At 41.2% G+C, this 15,587-nt stretch overlaps 1 protein-coding gene across 1 annotated transcript in view; it reads left to right on the top strand.

Moving 5' to 3' along the window:
- LOC140725445 (vesicle-associated membrane protein 1-like) overlaps positions 1–15,587 on the top strand; it is a 97,794-nt gene that overhangs the window by 69,793 nt on the left and 12,414 nt on the right. The window contains exons 2-3 of the mRNA XM_073040909.1: positions 5,659–5,794; positions 14,586–14,744. Of these exons, the coding sequence (XP_072897010.1) occupies positions 5,659–5,794; positions 14,586–14,744 (295 nt within the window). The remainder of the gene's footprint in view (positions 1–5,658; positions 5,795–14,585; positions 14,745–15,587) is intronic.

Below are 15,587 nucleotides of genomic sequence, written 5' to 3'. Positions count from 1 at the left end.
TCGGTCCTAAAAGGCTTCCCCTTTATCCTTAAACTGTGACCCCTCGTTCTGGACTTTCCCAACATCGGAAACAATCTTACTGCATCTAGCCTGTCCAATCCCTTTAGAATTTTATACATTTCAATAAGATCCCCCCTCAATCTTCTAAATTCCAGTGAGTATAAGCCTAGTCGATCCAGTCTTTCTTCATATGAAAGTCCTGCCATCCCAGGAATCAATCTGGTGAACCTTCTCGGTACTCCCTCTATGGCAAGAATGTCTTTCCTCAGATTAGGGGACCAAAACTGCACACAATACTCTAGGTGCAGTCTCACTGCAATGGAACCTCCCTGCTCCTGTACTCAAATCCTTTTGCTATGAATGCCATCAAGAACATACATACAGAAAGCTGTCAGGGAAAGGCCAGCAACATCATGAAGGATCCCAACCACCCTGTTATGGACAGTTTGTCCCACTCCCATCAGGTAAAAGGCAAAACTGCATCTACACCAGGACCACCATACTCAAAACAGTTACTTCCCCAAGTCTTTAGGCTGATCGGTATCCCCATCTGTTAACCTACCTCTCTCCCCCACCATCACTCCATTCACATCGCTCTATGTGCATCAGACTGTAGCTGCTGACTGACATCATCAAGCAGCTGGAGCTAGATGTGTTTCAGGATCATCCGGGAGACTGAAAGCCACAGAGAAGAGATTTTTACTGAGGTGGTCGCACCCAGAGTGCAGGTGTCAGATAGTAGATCGATGACCACCAGGAGAAGTAAGGGAAGTAAGCGTCACTGCAGCGTTCCCCTGAGGCCATTCCTGTTAGCAACAAGTATAACCTTTGAATACTGCTGGGGAGGATGACCTGTCGGGGCACAGTACCCAGGCTGATGGCACTGTGGGCAGCTCTGAGAATGAGCAGGAAAAGGTAAAGTCAGGCAGTATGATAGTGATAGGAGACTTGGTAAGGGGACAAATAGGAGATTCTGAGGCTGTGAAAAAGACACCAGGGTGGTGAGTTACCTCCCAGGTGGTAGGGTCCTGGATGTCTCAGCGTGGCTGAAGAAGATTCTCATGAAGGAGGGTGAGAATACAGAGGTTGTGGTGCATATTGGCACCAATGACATAGGTTGAAAGAGAGAAGAGACCCTGCGCAGTGACTATAGGGAAGAGGCAGAAGAGCAGGACCTCCAAGGTAGTAATCTCTGGAATACTCCCAGTACCACGTGCTAATCAGGCCAGGAATAGGATGATAATATAGATGAATGAGTGACTGAGGAAGTAGCATAAAGGGCAGGGTTTCAGATTTCTGGATCATTGGGATCTCTTCTGGGGAAGGTGTGCCCTGTACAACAAAGGATCAGTTGCAGCCAAACCCGATGGGAATCATTATCCCTGCAGGCAGGTTTGTTAGAGCTGCTGGGGAGGATTTAAACTCATTTGGCAGAGAAATGCAAACAGGAGTGATGGGGCTGAGGATGGAGCAGCTGGTATACAAGTCAATGCATTGTGTAGTGAGACTGTGATGAAGGACAGGCAGATAGATGATAGAACAAAACCTCAGTCGGTGGGATAAGTTGAAGTGTAATGTTGATTCAAAATGAATACAGGACTGAACGTGTTATATTTGAATGCATGCAGTAGACAGAATATGGTAAATTATCTTTAGAGCAGTTAGAGATTGGTAGGTATAATATAATGTTGTGAACATCACTGAGTCATGGTTGAAAGAAGATCATAGTTGGGAGCTTAAGATCCAAGGATACACCTTGTATTGACATCTCAGGCAGGTAAGCAGAGGGGGTAGGGTAGCTCCATGTATGGAACAGTTACCTGTACATTGTGTTTTATTAGATTGTTTATATATATTGTGTTTTTATTGTTTATTTGTATGCTACATCACATCTGGAGTAACAATTATTTCATTTCCCTTTACCCTTGTATACTGAAGAATGACAAACTATCTTGGATATCTGAATATTGATTATTTGAGATGTAAGGAGGCAAGATTTAAAGAGCATCTAACCTAGGTAACCTGATCAGCAGCAGCAGAACTAGAACATTCCCGTGGGGCCAGAGTTATAGGAGGACTGATATCTCAAGGTTAGAAAGCCAAAGGAGGGTTCAGACATCGGGAGAGGCAAGCCGAAGAAATATGCAAATTTTAAGATGATCAACCAAGAAGAAATACAGATTGCGAACATAAATAATTGTTCTCCTAGTCAATTCTCCAGTAATCATTTTGGATGGAGCAGCTGAAAACAATTTACAATGGAATTTGATATCCTCCACAATTGTTCTTGTATCTTGCATAAATTAAACAAAAATATACTATGTTTAAAAGTGCTGAACTTGTGGCTTGAGTGACCTCTAGTGGTGTAATTTATATTGCTCTAATTGTTCCCAGAAAATCTTGGAGGCCAACGTTTGAAGATTAAAGATTGGCTTTATTTGTTATGTGTACTTCGAAACATACAGTGAAGTGTTTTCATTTTGGGTTGACTCAAATCAGCAAGGATTGTGCTGGGCAGCCCATGAGTGTTGGCATACATCTGCTGCCAACATAGTTTGCCCAGAACTCTCTGAGCCTTACTGTAGGTGTTTGGAATGTGGTAGAAAATCAGTGTACCAGGGGGAAACCTAGGAAGAATGTAGAAAGTTGCATCTGATCTTACAGCTGAGTTACCATGTTGTCCCTGGGTTTGAGAGTAATATTTCAAGAATTGCTGCCAGAATGGATACCTAAAGAAAGAACCATCAATCCTTTACATAAAGCACCTCAGATTTTGCTTCACATATTGACTGTCTGATATTTTACAATTTGCAAATCAAATTACTTATTGCCATAGTAATGGGAATGGTTTCACCAACATTCAAAATTATTGAAGGAAAGGTCAGCCAATCTGTACAAAATCTTGTTTTCTGTAATCTTGCTCAAATGATTTTCCATCACTTAATTCCCAATTCCCATGTGCCACATTGCGAGTCTCTATAAGAAATGCATACAAAATGCTGGAGGAACTTAGTCAATAGGCAGCATCTATGGAAGGAAATAAATAGTTAATGTTTTGGGTTGGGTCTCTAATAGAATTGAATTGACTTTATTACTTGCATCCTTCATATACATAAGGAGTAAAAATAGTTATGTTATCTCGCCGTCTAAATATGCAATGTGCAATTTATAGTAATTTATAATAAATAGTATGGGAAAAGGATTGGAAAGGAAAGGGTCAGAAGCCAGAAGATGGGGAACTATAGTCCTCATTCCTGCTCCTCCCAAATCTGTCCTTCTTCATCCCTCTTCAACCTATTACCTCCCTGTTTCTAACATCATCTCCCACCTGCCCGCTTCTCCCCTCACCTGGATTTGCCTGTCATCTGCCAACTTGCACTGCTCCCCATTTCCCCCATTTGCTTATTCTGGCATCTGCCCCTTTCCTTTCCAGACTTGCTGAAGGGTCTCAGCCTGAAACATCAACAGTTAATTTCCTTCCACAGATGTTGCCTGACCTGCTGAGTTCCTCCAGAATGTTCTGTGTGTTGCTCGAGATTTCCAGCATCTGTAGAACCGCTTATGTCTGTAAATCTCTGTGATGTTGGAGAATTCTTGAGTGGTGTACCTGATGATGATCATTATATTTTTTTAAATATTTTTCATATATTTGAAGTGTGTGTGTGTGTATTTTTTTCATATATCTGAAGTAAAACTACTATAGAGTTTGTAAAGGCATTTAAGCACGAGACAATCTTCAGTCCATCCATCTAAAGTTAGTTTTAAGAGAAATCTGTCTCCTGTAAATAAAATAGGAGAGATAGGATTTATTTATAAACTAAATATTATTGAAAAAAATAACACTATTCCATTAGTTGATCAAAATATTAGCTGCAGCTAAATAACACTTTGTTTTGACATAATATGTCAAGTTGAACACCACGCAGAGTCATGAAAATTAAGATATGTGGAAAGATCCAAATTTGATCTGGTTGGATTTGAGCTGTGCTTGAGAAAACAGAAACAAACTATGACAGCTGTGCCTGTGCCTGCAAGGGAGAAACAGTTGGATAAAATATCGAAGAAATATGTTTTTTTGAAACCAGCAGTCTTGCCTCATGCTGTTGCTCAGGATTGAGATTTACTGCATTGTCAGATAGAGCAGAGGAGATTTATTTCGCATCTCTCTGGACTGGAGTGGCATGCTCAGGATTTGTAATCTGCGCCAAATCTTATAAGATGCTGCAGTCCTCAAAGTGATGATTAAAGCATGTCATTTTATAAAAACAATCTGTTGCACAATGGGTGCTAATATTTTCCTCTCTTTTGTGGGAAGGGGGATAATTCTTGTTGATAATAAATGAGTACTCTTTCTTCCATGGTGGTTTCATAAATTTTGCATCATGCATGTAGGGGTTAAGTTAGTAAACTAACGTGCAAAGTTCTGGAGTATTGATGCAGTGACATGAGTTCAAATTGCAATTAAAAGCTGGGGAATTGAAATTCAGCTAATTAAATGAATGAGAATTTTGAAAAGAAACACTTACTCTTGACAATCATTTTATTACTGTTTTGTCATTAAGAACCCATCTGTCACTAATGACAACCAGGGAAGGAAGGCAACCATTTTATGCTATCTAGCACAAAACTAGATCCTGATCCAATAAAATGGTTGTCTCTCCACACTGCCTCTTTAATTAGAGGCAATTAAGGAAGGACAATAGGTGTTGGTCATGCCAGGGGCTCTACATCCCTGAAGACTCAAAGTTAAGCAAACATAATCCTCTGAAATTCTTTACACGAAGGAATGTGCATATCAGGCTCAAATTGAGCACACCGCCACCAATAACAAAATTCAGACTGATGAGCTGACGAAGGGTCTTGGCCCAAAACGACAGCGCTTCTCCCTATAGATGCTGCCTGGCCTGCTGTGTTCCACCAGCATTTTGTGTGTGTTGTTGTTTGAATTTCCAGCATCTGCAGATTTCCTCGTGTTTGTTAAGACTGATGAGTCAGGTCTGTGAATAGTTTTTTTTCCATACATAGTTGATTTGTTTAAACTAGTGTTTCCATCCTTAAGTTGATTTATGTCTAAACATGTTTTATCAGTGAGTTGTATTTCACATAAAAGCATGTGGGACTCCAACAACAACTTTTATGTCTCGAACCACGTAATAGAAATAACTGCAGAAATATCTACAAGTCGTACCATTGAAACACGTAGAAAATGCTGGAGGAACTCGGCACGTCAGGCATCATCTATGGAAATGAATAGAGAGTTGAAATTTTGGGCCGACCCTTTTTCCTCTCTCGTCCACCACCCCCTCCTCCCCACTCCTCTCCCCCTCTTCTCCCTCTCCCCACCCCCTCTTCCTCTCTTCCCCCAACAACAGCTTCCTCCTCCTCCATCCACCATCCTCGTCCTTCTTCTTTGCCTCCTCCTTCACAGCATAGGTGAAATCATAAAGGAACTGGTATAATTCTCTCTTTAGGTTTTCTCCTTACTCTAACCGGCACTGCGGCCTCTCAATTGTCCCACATGTTCACCATGTTTGGACTATGCAGTGTGCCAAGTGGGTCTTTAATGTACTTTTGATGCGCTTGCTGCTGCATTATACTGTTAATAGAAGTTTTTGTTTTTTTAATAAAAGTTTTTCTTTATTTTACTTTGGCATTTAGGTCAGCCCCAACCCAAGCTGCTGCTGCTCCTGCTGCAGGAGGACCTCCTGGGGCACCTGGCGATGGAGCACCAGCCCCACCCGTCAACACAACCAGCAACAGGAGGCTGCAGCAAACACAGGCTCAAGTTGACGAGGTATGGAGTCAAGAAAAGAAAGCATAATCCCGATGGCATTTGAACAAAGTGATAGAAAATATGGGACATGTTTCTTGAAAGTATATTTCTTCTGTGGAAAATAAAATAGCTATTCTCAGGTGACTGCTTTCTTCAGTAGAAAAGGGAAGTTGCAGAAATCATTTGAATGTGAACATTCCCAAGATTTTAATACACTTTCGAAGTAGGTCACCTCATCACATTTGGAGAAAGGATTATCCCTCCCTCTACATATTCTGTCTTGCCTTTCAAAAAGGATTATGGAATTTAGAAACAAAACATGTCTGCTAAAATTTAGGAATGAATGAATGAATTAATTTTATCCTGAACGTGCTCTCCATCTCTCATGAAAATGAGAAACAGGTTTCCCGTGGCCCACTACTTACGCAATGAGGAATACTTAGAGTGATGAAATCTTACCCCGAATGTGCTGTCTTTCCTAACCGAAACCTGTGTTGACCAATAGAAGGTCCTGCATTTCCTCTTTAGCTGGTAAAACTGACAATGGTCAGCCATAGTGTCACACATATTGAAATAGACGCTTCAGGCCATCTTGTCTATGCTGACCCTCAGTTATCTACATTATTTCCAATTACTGGGACTTGTTCCGTAGCCTACTATGTTTTTGGAAGATGGCACCAGAGCCCAGCAACTATTTGTGCACATTTCCCAAGGAAATCATCAAGTATTCCTGCTTAGAACTACTATAGCATAAATCTGGAGGCACAGACACTGCACGTGAAGTGTTTCTACAAAGCTGGCCATAGCTAAAATTAACTCTAGCCTGGAACTGGACCCACTGCAATTTTTCACAACATGTCTACAGCGAACACACTCAGCCTCAGGTAAGCTGGACACAGCAATACATACCCCGGACTACTGTTTATCAATTTTAGCTCAGCAGTCAACACCGTCATACCCTCATTATTAATAAGCTTTAGAACCTGTTTCTTTGCACCTCCCTCAACAACTGGATCATTGGCTTCCTCATCAGGACATCACGGTCGGTGTGGCTTGGTAATAGCTTCCTCTCCTCATTGATAGTCAGCACAGGTGCACCTCAACAATGCATGCTTAGGCCACTGATCTACTCTCTGCACTTATGACTGTGTGGCTAGGTACAGCTTATTGAGGGGTCAGCAGTGGAAAAGGTGAACAGCTTCAAGTTTCTGGGCATCAGCATCTCAAAGGATCCAACATATTGATGCAATTGTTACAAAGGCACTCCAGTGGCTGTCCTTCATTAGGAGCTTGAAGTGGTTTGGTATGGAGCCAAAGACTCTAGCAAATCTCTATAGATGTACAATGGAGAGCATCCTGATTAGTTGTATCACCAGCTGGATTGGAGGCTCCAATACATAGAATTTGAAGAGGCTGCAGGGGGTTGAAGATTCAGCCAGTTCTGTCACAAGCACAATCTTTGACACCATCGAGGATATCTTCAAAAGGTGATGCCTCAAGAGTGTGGCATTCATCATTAATCATCATTAATGACCCTCACCCAGCCAACCCTCTTATTATTACTTTCAGGAGCTTTAGGACCAACACTCAATGTTTTAGGAACAACTTCTCCTCCACTATCAAATCTCTGAACAATCCATGAACTTATGAACACTACCTTCGTAGCTTTTGCTCTTTTATAGTATTTATTAATTTGTAATATAATAATTTTTGTCTTGCACTGTACTGCTGCTCAAAGTAACAAAATTTCATGACGTATGTAAGAAATAATAAAACAGATTTTATGCCTTGTAGATTCAAATCCTCATCTAAATACCTCCGCAAATGTTTGAAAGTACTCACTTCCAGCACATAGTTAAGCAAAACAATATTTTTCCTACACTTCTTTAAATAGCAGGGTCCTGGGAATTCCTGAGGACTAGCTTCATGCCAGTTTATTAAATTGGCTCGTGCCATGACTTGATCTCCAGGATAGAACCTAGGGAATGAATTTCAGCTTTAGTCTGGTCATCAATCCGAGAGAAATGTTTTTATAAGTAGTTAAGTCATAGCCTCAGATTGAGCCAGCTGTCAATGCGAATCGTTGCACCCTGATGATGCAAAGATAAACATTCTAAAATAATGAAAATCTTAGAATGCCACTAATATAAAGAAACATGAAAACACTAGGAAATGTAAAACAAAATTAAGTTCACTCCAATAACTTAAAAACTGAAAATTACCTGACAGTACTTGAACTCTCTCTAACCGCTGTACTCCATCATTCAGCATGGAAACAGTCCCTTTGGCCCAGATCATCAATGCCGACTGTGTTGTCCAGCTAGCTAGTCCCATCTGTCTGTGTTTGGGCTATAGCCCTCTAAACCTCTCCTTTCCATGTACTTATCTAAGTGACTTTTAAACGTTGCTTATGTGGTCACCTCATGTGCTATTTCTGACAGCTCCTTCCAAATACACACTATCCTCTGTGTTAGGAGGCTGCCCCTGTTGGCAGCTGCACACAAAATATCATTGCGTCAATAAAAGAAACAAGGGAATGATCAAGTCTTCCTGTTTAGAACTGCCTCAGCTAAAATACAGAGGCACAAATATGAGACTGGGAACCATTGAAAAGCAGAAGCCGTGTTGTGAGTGTATTTCACTTTGGAGTAGCAAGATCGAGATCTCTGTATGAGTGGAAACCAATGAAAAGGGCAACTCTCGTTGAATGCAACTTTCACTTGGGCCAATAAAAAGAAACTGGGTTTAAATAGAGCAGCAGCCACAGTGTGAGCAGGCAGGGTTAGAGTGGGGATCTGAGGCTTTAGCTGAAAAGGCTTTGACAAGAAGAGGTGCAAAAGCCAAGGTTCGGGAGGCCATTTTGTAACAGTCACTGGTGAGTGGGCCTGTGTAGGAATGTGAGGTCTGAGCCTTTGACTTGGGAGGCTTTGACAAGGTGGAACAGACAGGCAGCAGGTAAGAACAGGCAGGGTTATTTTTTAGCAATTAACTAAAGATATAAAATTACAACTGATTTAATACAGTATGGATTGGGTGATGTGTTGTAACTGCAAGATATTGCAGCTGGTGGACCAGGGAGAGGAACAATTACCTGGACACTGTGTTTCCAGAGGCAGTCACACTAACTAGATTAACCACTTCAAAGTCGGTCTGTGGCAATAATTAAGAGGATGTGACTGCACATGAAGCAGGTAGGAGAATTCAAATGGTAATACCAAATCAGCCTCAGCAGGTTTGAGATTGCCGCTCCTTATGCAACTGAGGAAGGATGAGCAACCAAAGCAGGCACCGTGGTTCAGGGAGCCATTCAATGGGTGGGGTAGGGTGGAAGAGAGGGAAAATGTAGCTGTAATTGGAGATGGTATAGTCAGGGGAACAGACACAATTCTCTGTTGTAAGGATCAAGGGTCTTGAAGACTGTTGTTTGCCTGATGCCTGGGTTCAGGACATCTCATCTGACCTGCAGAGGAACTTGGAGTGGGAGAAGAAAGATCCGATTGTTGTGGTGCATGTGGTTACCAACGATGTAGGAAGACCAAGGAAAGCGGTTCTGCTGAGGGACTTTGAGCAGCTAGAGAACAACATTGAAATGCAGAACCAGAAAGGTAATGATCTCTGGATTACTACTACCTGAGCCATGTGCAAATTGACAAAGGGTTAAGATCAGAGAGTTAAATGTGTGGCTTAAGAAGATTGTTGTGAGAAGCAGGTTTGAATTTGTGGGAAAATGGCACAAGTAATGGGGAAGGAGGGAGCTGTTACAATGGAACTATGCTGGTATCAGGGTCCTGGCAATTCACATAAATAGGACTGTGGATAGGGCTTGAAACTAAGCAGTGGGAGAATGGGTTCAACAGATTTTTCCAGAATATCTGGAAACAGAACAGAATTTTTCCAGTTCAACAGAAGTCTCCAGAATAAAGAATAAGACAAAAGGTTTAGAAATGGAAAAGAATTCAACATCAAGCCAGATAGAGACAAAATTGAAAGAAGGGTAGTGAATACAGGACTGAAGGTATTATATTTGAACGCATGTACACACAGAATCAGCTAGACAATCTTGTAGCACAGTTAGAAATGGGTAGGTATGATGTCATGGCTGAAAGAAGATCTCAACCAGGAACATAACATCCAAATATGTCCAGATATCGAAAGGACAGGCAAGTGGGCAGAGAGAGTGGAATGGTTTCCTTGGTTTGAATAAAATTTGAACCAAATTCTTAGAAAGTAGTGACATAGAAACAGAAGATGAAGAATTCTTGTGGGTAGCTAAGAAAGTGCAAGGACTAATGGAATTTATATACAGGACTCTGACCAGCAGCCAGGATCTGGGATACAATTTAAAATGGAGGCAGAAAAGGTGTGTTAAAAGGGCAATGTTACTATGACCATAGCGATTTCAATATGCAGGTAGATTAGGAAAATTGGGTTAGTACTGGATCCCAAGAGAAAGAATTTGTAGAATGCCTATGAGATGGCTGTTTAGCACAGCCTGTGGTTGAGCCCACTAGGGAAAAGGGAATTGGGTGTGGTGTAATGAAACAGAATTGATTAGGAAGCTTAAGGTGAAGGAAGCCTTAGGAGGCAGTGATCAAATTATGATAGAATTCAGCCTGCAGTTAGAGAGGGAGAAACTAAAATTAGCTGTGTCCATCTAATTTTGTTGAAAACCTTTTGGAATACTTTGAGGAAATAACAGGCAGATAGACAAAGGAGAGTCAGTGGATGTTGTTTAATAGGATTTTCAGAAGGCCTTTGACAAGTGCAGTACATGAGGTTGCCAAAGATGATAAGAGTCCATGGTAATACAGGAAAGATACTGGTATGGACAGTAGATTGGCTGAATCGTAGAAGACAGAGCGGAAATAAAAGGGGCCCTTTCAGGTTAGCTGTCATTTACTAGGGGCCGCAGGAGTCTGTGTATTTTCCACTACTTTTCACCTTCTACACTATGATCAGGATGACAAACTGGTGGATGATACAAAGATGGGTGTAGAGACAGGTAATGTTGCATAAGCAGTGAGTCTGAGGAAGGATTTAAATAAATTAAGAGAATGGGAAAAGAAGTGGTATGTGTAATACAGCGTAGAAAAGTGTATGGTCATCTACTTTGGTAGAAAGAATGAAGGCATAGTTGCTTTTCTAACTGGGGAGCAAATTCAGAAACTGTAAGTTTGAAGATTCTTGGGAGTCCTAGTGCAGGATTCCCTAAAGATTAACTTGAGTTCTTAGTAAGGAAGGCAAATGCAATGTTAGCATTCATTTCAAGAGAATTACAATAAAAAAGAAAGGATGTAATGCTGAAACTTTATAAGGCATTGGTGAGACTATATTTGGAGCATTGTGAGCAACTTTGGGCCCATATCTATGAAAGGACAAGCTGGCATTGGAGAAGATCCAGAGCAGGCTTATGAGAATGCTCCCAGAAATGAAAGGATTAGCATGTGAGGAGTGTTTAATGGCTCTAGGTCTGTACTCGCTGGAAACTTACCAAATATTGAAGGGCTAGATTAATTGGACATAGAGGGGATGCTTCATATAGTGGTACTAGAGGTCACAGTCTCTGAGTAGAAGGATGTCCCTTTAGGAAAGAGATAGAGCAGGAATTTCTTTAGCCAAAGGGTGGTGAATCTGTGAAATTCATTGCCACAGATGGCTGTGGAGGCCAAGTCATTGGGTATATTTAAAGCAGAGGTTGATAAGATAGGTTCTTTATTAATAAGGGCATCAAAGGTTATGGGGAGAAGGTGTAAGAAAGGGGTTGAGAGAGAAAATAAATCAGCTATGATCAAATGCCAGAGCACACTTGATGAGCCAAATAGCCAAATTCTGCTCCTATGTCGTATGACCTAAATTGCTCAACTTTGATCTTCAAGACTAGATGCTTTTTGAAGTGATTGGAGTTACAAAGACTTTGCTAGGTCTAAATTGGCCCATGTTTAGTGGGCACATTTCTCAATGTAATCGCTATGAAGCAGTGGAAACGGACGGTAGTGTTGGAGTGCCATGAGGAACCAGTTGGACTGATACGGGTGAGGATGGGCCAGGAAGTTCAGGCATTCCACACATTTGACAAATAGCCCAAACTTCCTGAGAGTCATTGAAGTAAATGCTGGAAATTCCACATGGAATATACTTTCAGGAGATTTTGTGCGAAAACTTTGTTGTAAAATGTTGTAATCTCAAAATTACCTGCAAAGGCTTGATTTTCATAGAATGAAGTACACTTAGTGGATTATAAACACAAGGCTGGTTTCAATATGCAAGTTTTCCTGGGGTATCAAATTTTTATTACATTGTCCTCCAAAAAAGGATTCAAAGTACGTTTATTATCAAAGTATGTATGTAGCATACAACCCTGAGATTGGTCTTCACCACAGATAGCCACAAAACAAAGAAAACCGTGGAACCCATTCAAAGAAAAACATCAACCCCTCCCCATGCACAAAAACAAATTGTGCAAACCACAACAAGAACATCAACCCCCCCATGCCAAAAAACAAATTGTACAAACAGCAGCAAGAAAGAGCAAGCAAAAACACAAAACATAAAATAGAAAGGATCCAATCGAGCTATACTTCAGTCCAATAACCACGGACCATCCTCCAATAGCATCAAGGGAAAGAGAGAGACCATTTGAGCGCAGTAAGATACCAGCAATGGTTGCATCAAAAATATAAGCCCATTTATATCCGAGGAAAGAAAGATAGGATCATTCAACATTCTACTTCTGTATTTTGCAAGTAGTAGGTAGATCAACAGTTGAGGATCCTGGTGGAGAAAAGAAATATTGTTACGTGCAATACCATCTCAGCAGCAAAAACATTCATTATTTGACCTCATGATATTCTGAAGTGTCTTATGTCCAAACAAAAATGTTAAAGGAGAGATCATTGCTGCGATATATGAGATGCAGCAGGTCTCACAAATAGCCATGAGATAAATGACCCATTAAACAGTTGCACTAATGTTGGTTAAGAAGTAGTTATCAGTTGAACTTCAATGCTCCAGAGTTCCCAATGAGAAGGCAGATGCAGCCTCTGTTTATCATCTCATCTGAGGGTCAGATAGCCTAGGGATGGGCTGGAACCATTTAGACAAGAGTAGTCGCCGGACCAGGGGGCTGGGATAGAAGAGATTGAATTATCTCATTCAGAATGGCAAAATTCTGTTCCATTTTAGTTATATTGTTGGCTCCTTATAAGCTTAATGGGGCCTGTTCTCTCACCAAGAACTTATTCCCATGCTCCTTAGAAATTCACCACTGTTAAGTTTTGTAACTTCAAAGATATTAGACTAATTTGAATGAAGACAGGAGTCCGAAATGTGGGTGTAACTTCGTCTTTTCTTTAAGCAAGGTGCACACATATCACGTGGTAGGGTGATGACATATTTTATATATATTTTTTAACATCTCATAATTATTGAAACAACAAGAATGCTTAATTAAACTATATATGGAAAAGGAACACTCAAATATTATTGAAATACAAAATACACAACTGTTTCCACACTCATTAAATTTGTAAAACTATCTGTGGTCAGTAATGTAGTGGCAGATGCGTTCAAACCAGAAGCCTTACAACAGAACGTGGGACTCCATGAAAACTGCCCCTCCCCACACAACACAGGGCTCCATGAAAACTGCCCCTCCCCACACAGCACAGGGCTCCATGAAAACTGCCCCTCCCCACACAACACAGGGCTCCATGAAAACTGCCCCTCCCCACACAACACAGGGCTCCATGAAAACTGCCCCTCCCCACACAACACAGGGCTCCATGAAAACTGCCCCTCCCCACACAACACAGGGCTCCATGAAAACTGCCCCTCCCCACACAACACAGGGCTCCATGAAAACTGCCCCTCCCCACACAACACAGGGACTCCATGAAAACTGCCCCTCCCCACACAACACAGGGCTCCATGAAAACTACCCCTCCCCACACAACACAGGGCTCCATGAAAACTGCCCCTCCCCACACAACACAGGGCTCCATGAAAACTGCCCCTCCCCACACAACACAGGGACTCCATGAAAACTGCCCCTCCCCACACAACTCAGGGCTCCATGAAAACTGCCCCTCCCCACACAACACAGGGACTCCATGAAAACTGCCCCTCCCCACACAACACAGGGACTCCATGAAAACTGCCCCTCCCCACACAACTCAGGACTCCATGAAAACTGCCCCTCCCCACACAACACAGGGCTCCATGAAAATTGTCCCACCCCCACAACTCAGGGCTCCATGAAAATTTACCCCCCCCCCCACAATCCCATTGCTTGTTCCACCTCATACGTACATGTGTACTCACTCACTCACTCTCCTGCAGGACTGACTGACAAAACTTCAGACTCCTATGAATACGCTGGCCCTCTTTGAAGTCAGAGCCTGTAGATGTTAAACACGAGTATAAAATACCTTTTCAATGAATGGGATGGCTTTAAAGAGAGCACAAGCAACAGGACTCTAGTGAGTTATAAGAAGCATGGGAGCTGGACAATGGTGAGTTTACAAGAAAACATGGGAACAGTAAATTTATAAAGACAATGGGCTCTGGCCTAATGATCTATAAGGAGCAGGGGAACTAGGCCCTGTTACGCTTATAAGGGAATAGGAAATAGGATTTTCAAATTGTTGGGTAACAGATTACCAGAGTTTTACTGTATATCCTGTTGCAAACAAAATGGGAAATGCAGAAGATATTAAACTTAAATCAAGAAAATATATTTGCCTGTGGATTTCTCAAAGTGATTAAAGTTCAGAGCCAGGAGTTGAAATGCATAACGTCAGTCTGTTTCCCCTAGGTGGTGGATATCATGCGAGTGAACGTGGACAAAGTTCTCGAACGAGATCAGAAGCTGTCGGAGCTCGATGATCGTGCTGATGCCCTCCAGGCTGGTGCATCACAATTTGAAACAAGTGCTGCTAAACTGAAGAGAAAGTATTGGTGGAAAAACTGCAAGGTGAGCCTTTGTAAATAAAATGGAGTACTGGATGCTATAAATCTGGTCAATGCCAGAGAGCAAAATATATGAGCTTGACAATTGCCAGTGTGACTGGGACCAATTCTACCAAATACTTGTTGCTTTTAAACTTGTGGAATGTTACGGTGGCAATTTAATATTAAAATTTCAAGCATTATCTTTATAATTCTCTGCTTACTGGAAAGTTGATATAATTAAACCTAGGAAGGTGTAAATTTCAATTCGATTATACTTCTAAAAGGACTAAATGATCATTTAGGCAGAATCAGCCTTTAGTGAATCAAAAATGGGAAATAAAGCTAGGAAAGTGCCACATTACATCCATGTTATATTGTAGTGGCATTAGCATGTAATCATGTTTTATTCTTTTAGGCTCAGTTATTATAATCAATAGTCCTTGTGCCTTTGGTAAAATGTTCATGAAAATCGTAAGCACTAACATAAATGGCAGATATATTCCATGCATCTGAAAGGCATCTGGAAGGAGTGGGGAGACACATAACTCACTAACCGTTAGCCTCATGATAGCTTCAGAATCTCTCTGAACTCCCCAAGCCAGTCATTGGATACCAATACAAATATTAAAGTAATAAAGCTATTCAAATATCAGGACTACTTTAATATGAGCCCAACGTAATATTGAACAGAAAACTGTTACAGTTTATAGGGATATTTCCCCTCTGCAATAATTCACAGAATTATAAACTTGTCTTAGATTGAAGAAATGTAATTATATTTACTGCTCTCTTCCATTTGCCCTCTTCTTTCACTTCCATTTTTATCATTTTAAACCTGTTTTTTTTACTCAGATTTGTCTTTTAA

This window comes from Hemitrygon akajei, chromosome 3 (genome assembly GCF_048418815.1).
Source record: "Hemitrygon akajei chromosome 3, sHemAka1.3, whole genome shotgun sequence".
In the NCBI taxonomy this organism is placed as follows: Eukaryota; Metazoa; Chordata; class Chondrichthyes; order Myliobatiformes; family Dasyatidae; genus Hemitrygon; species Hemitrygon akajei.
This window is presented reverse-complemented; position numbering and strand designations above follow the sequence as displayed.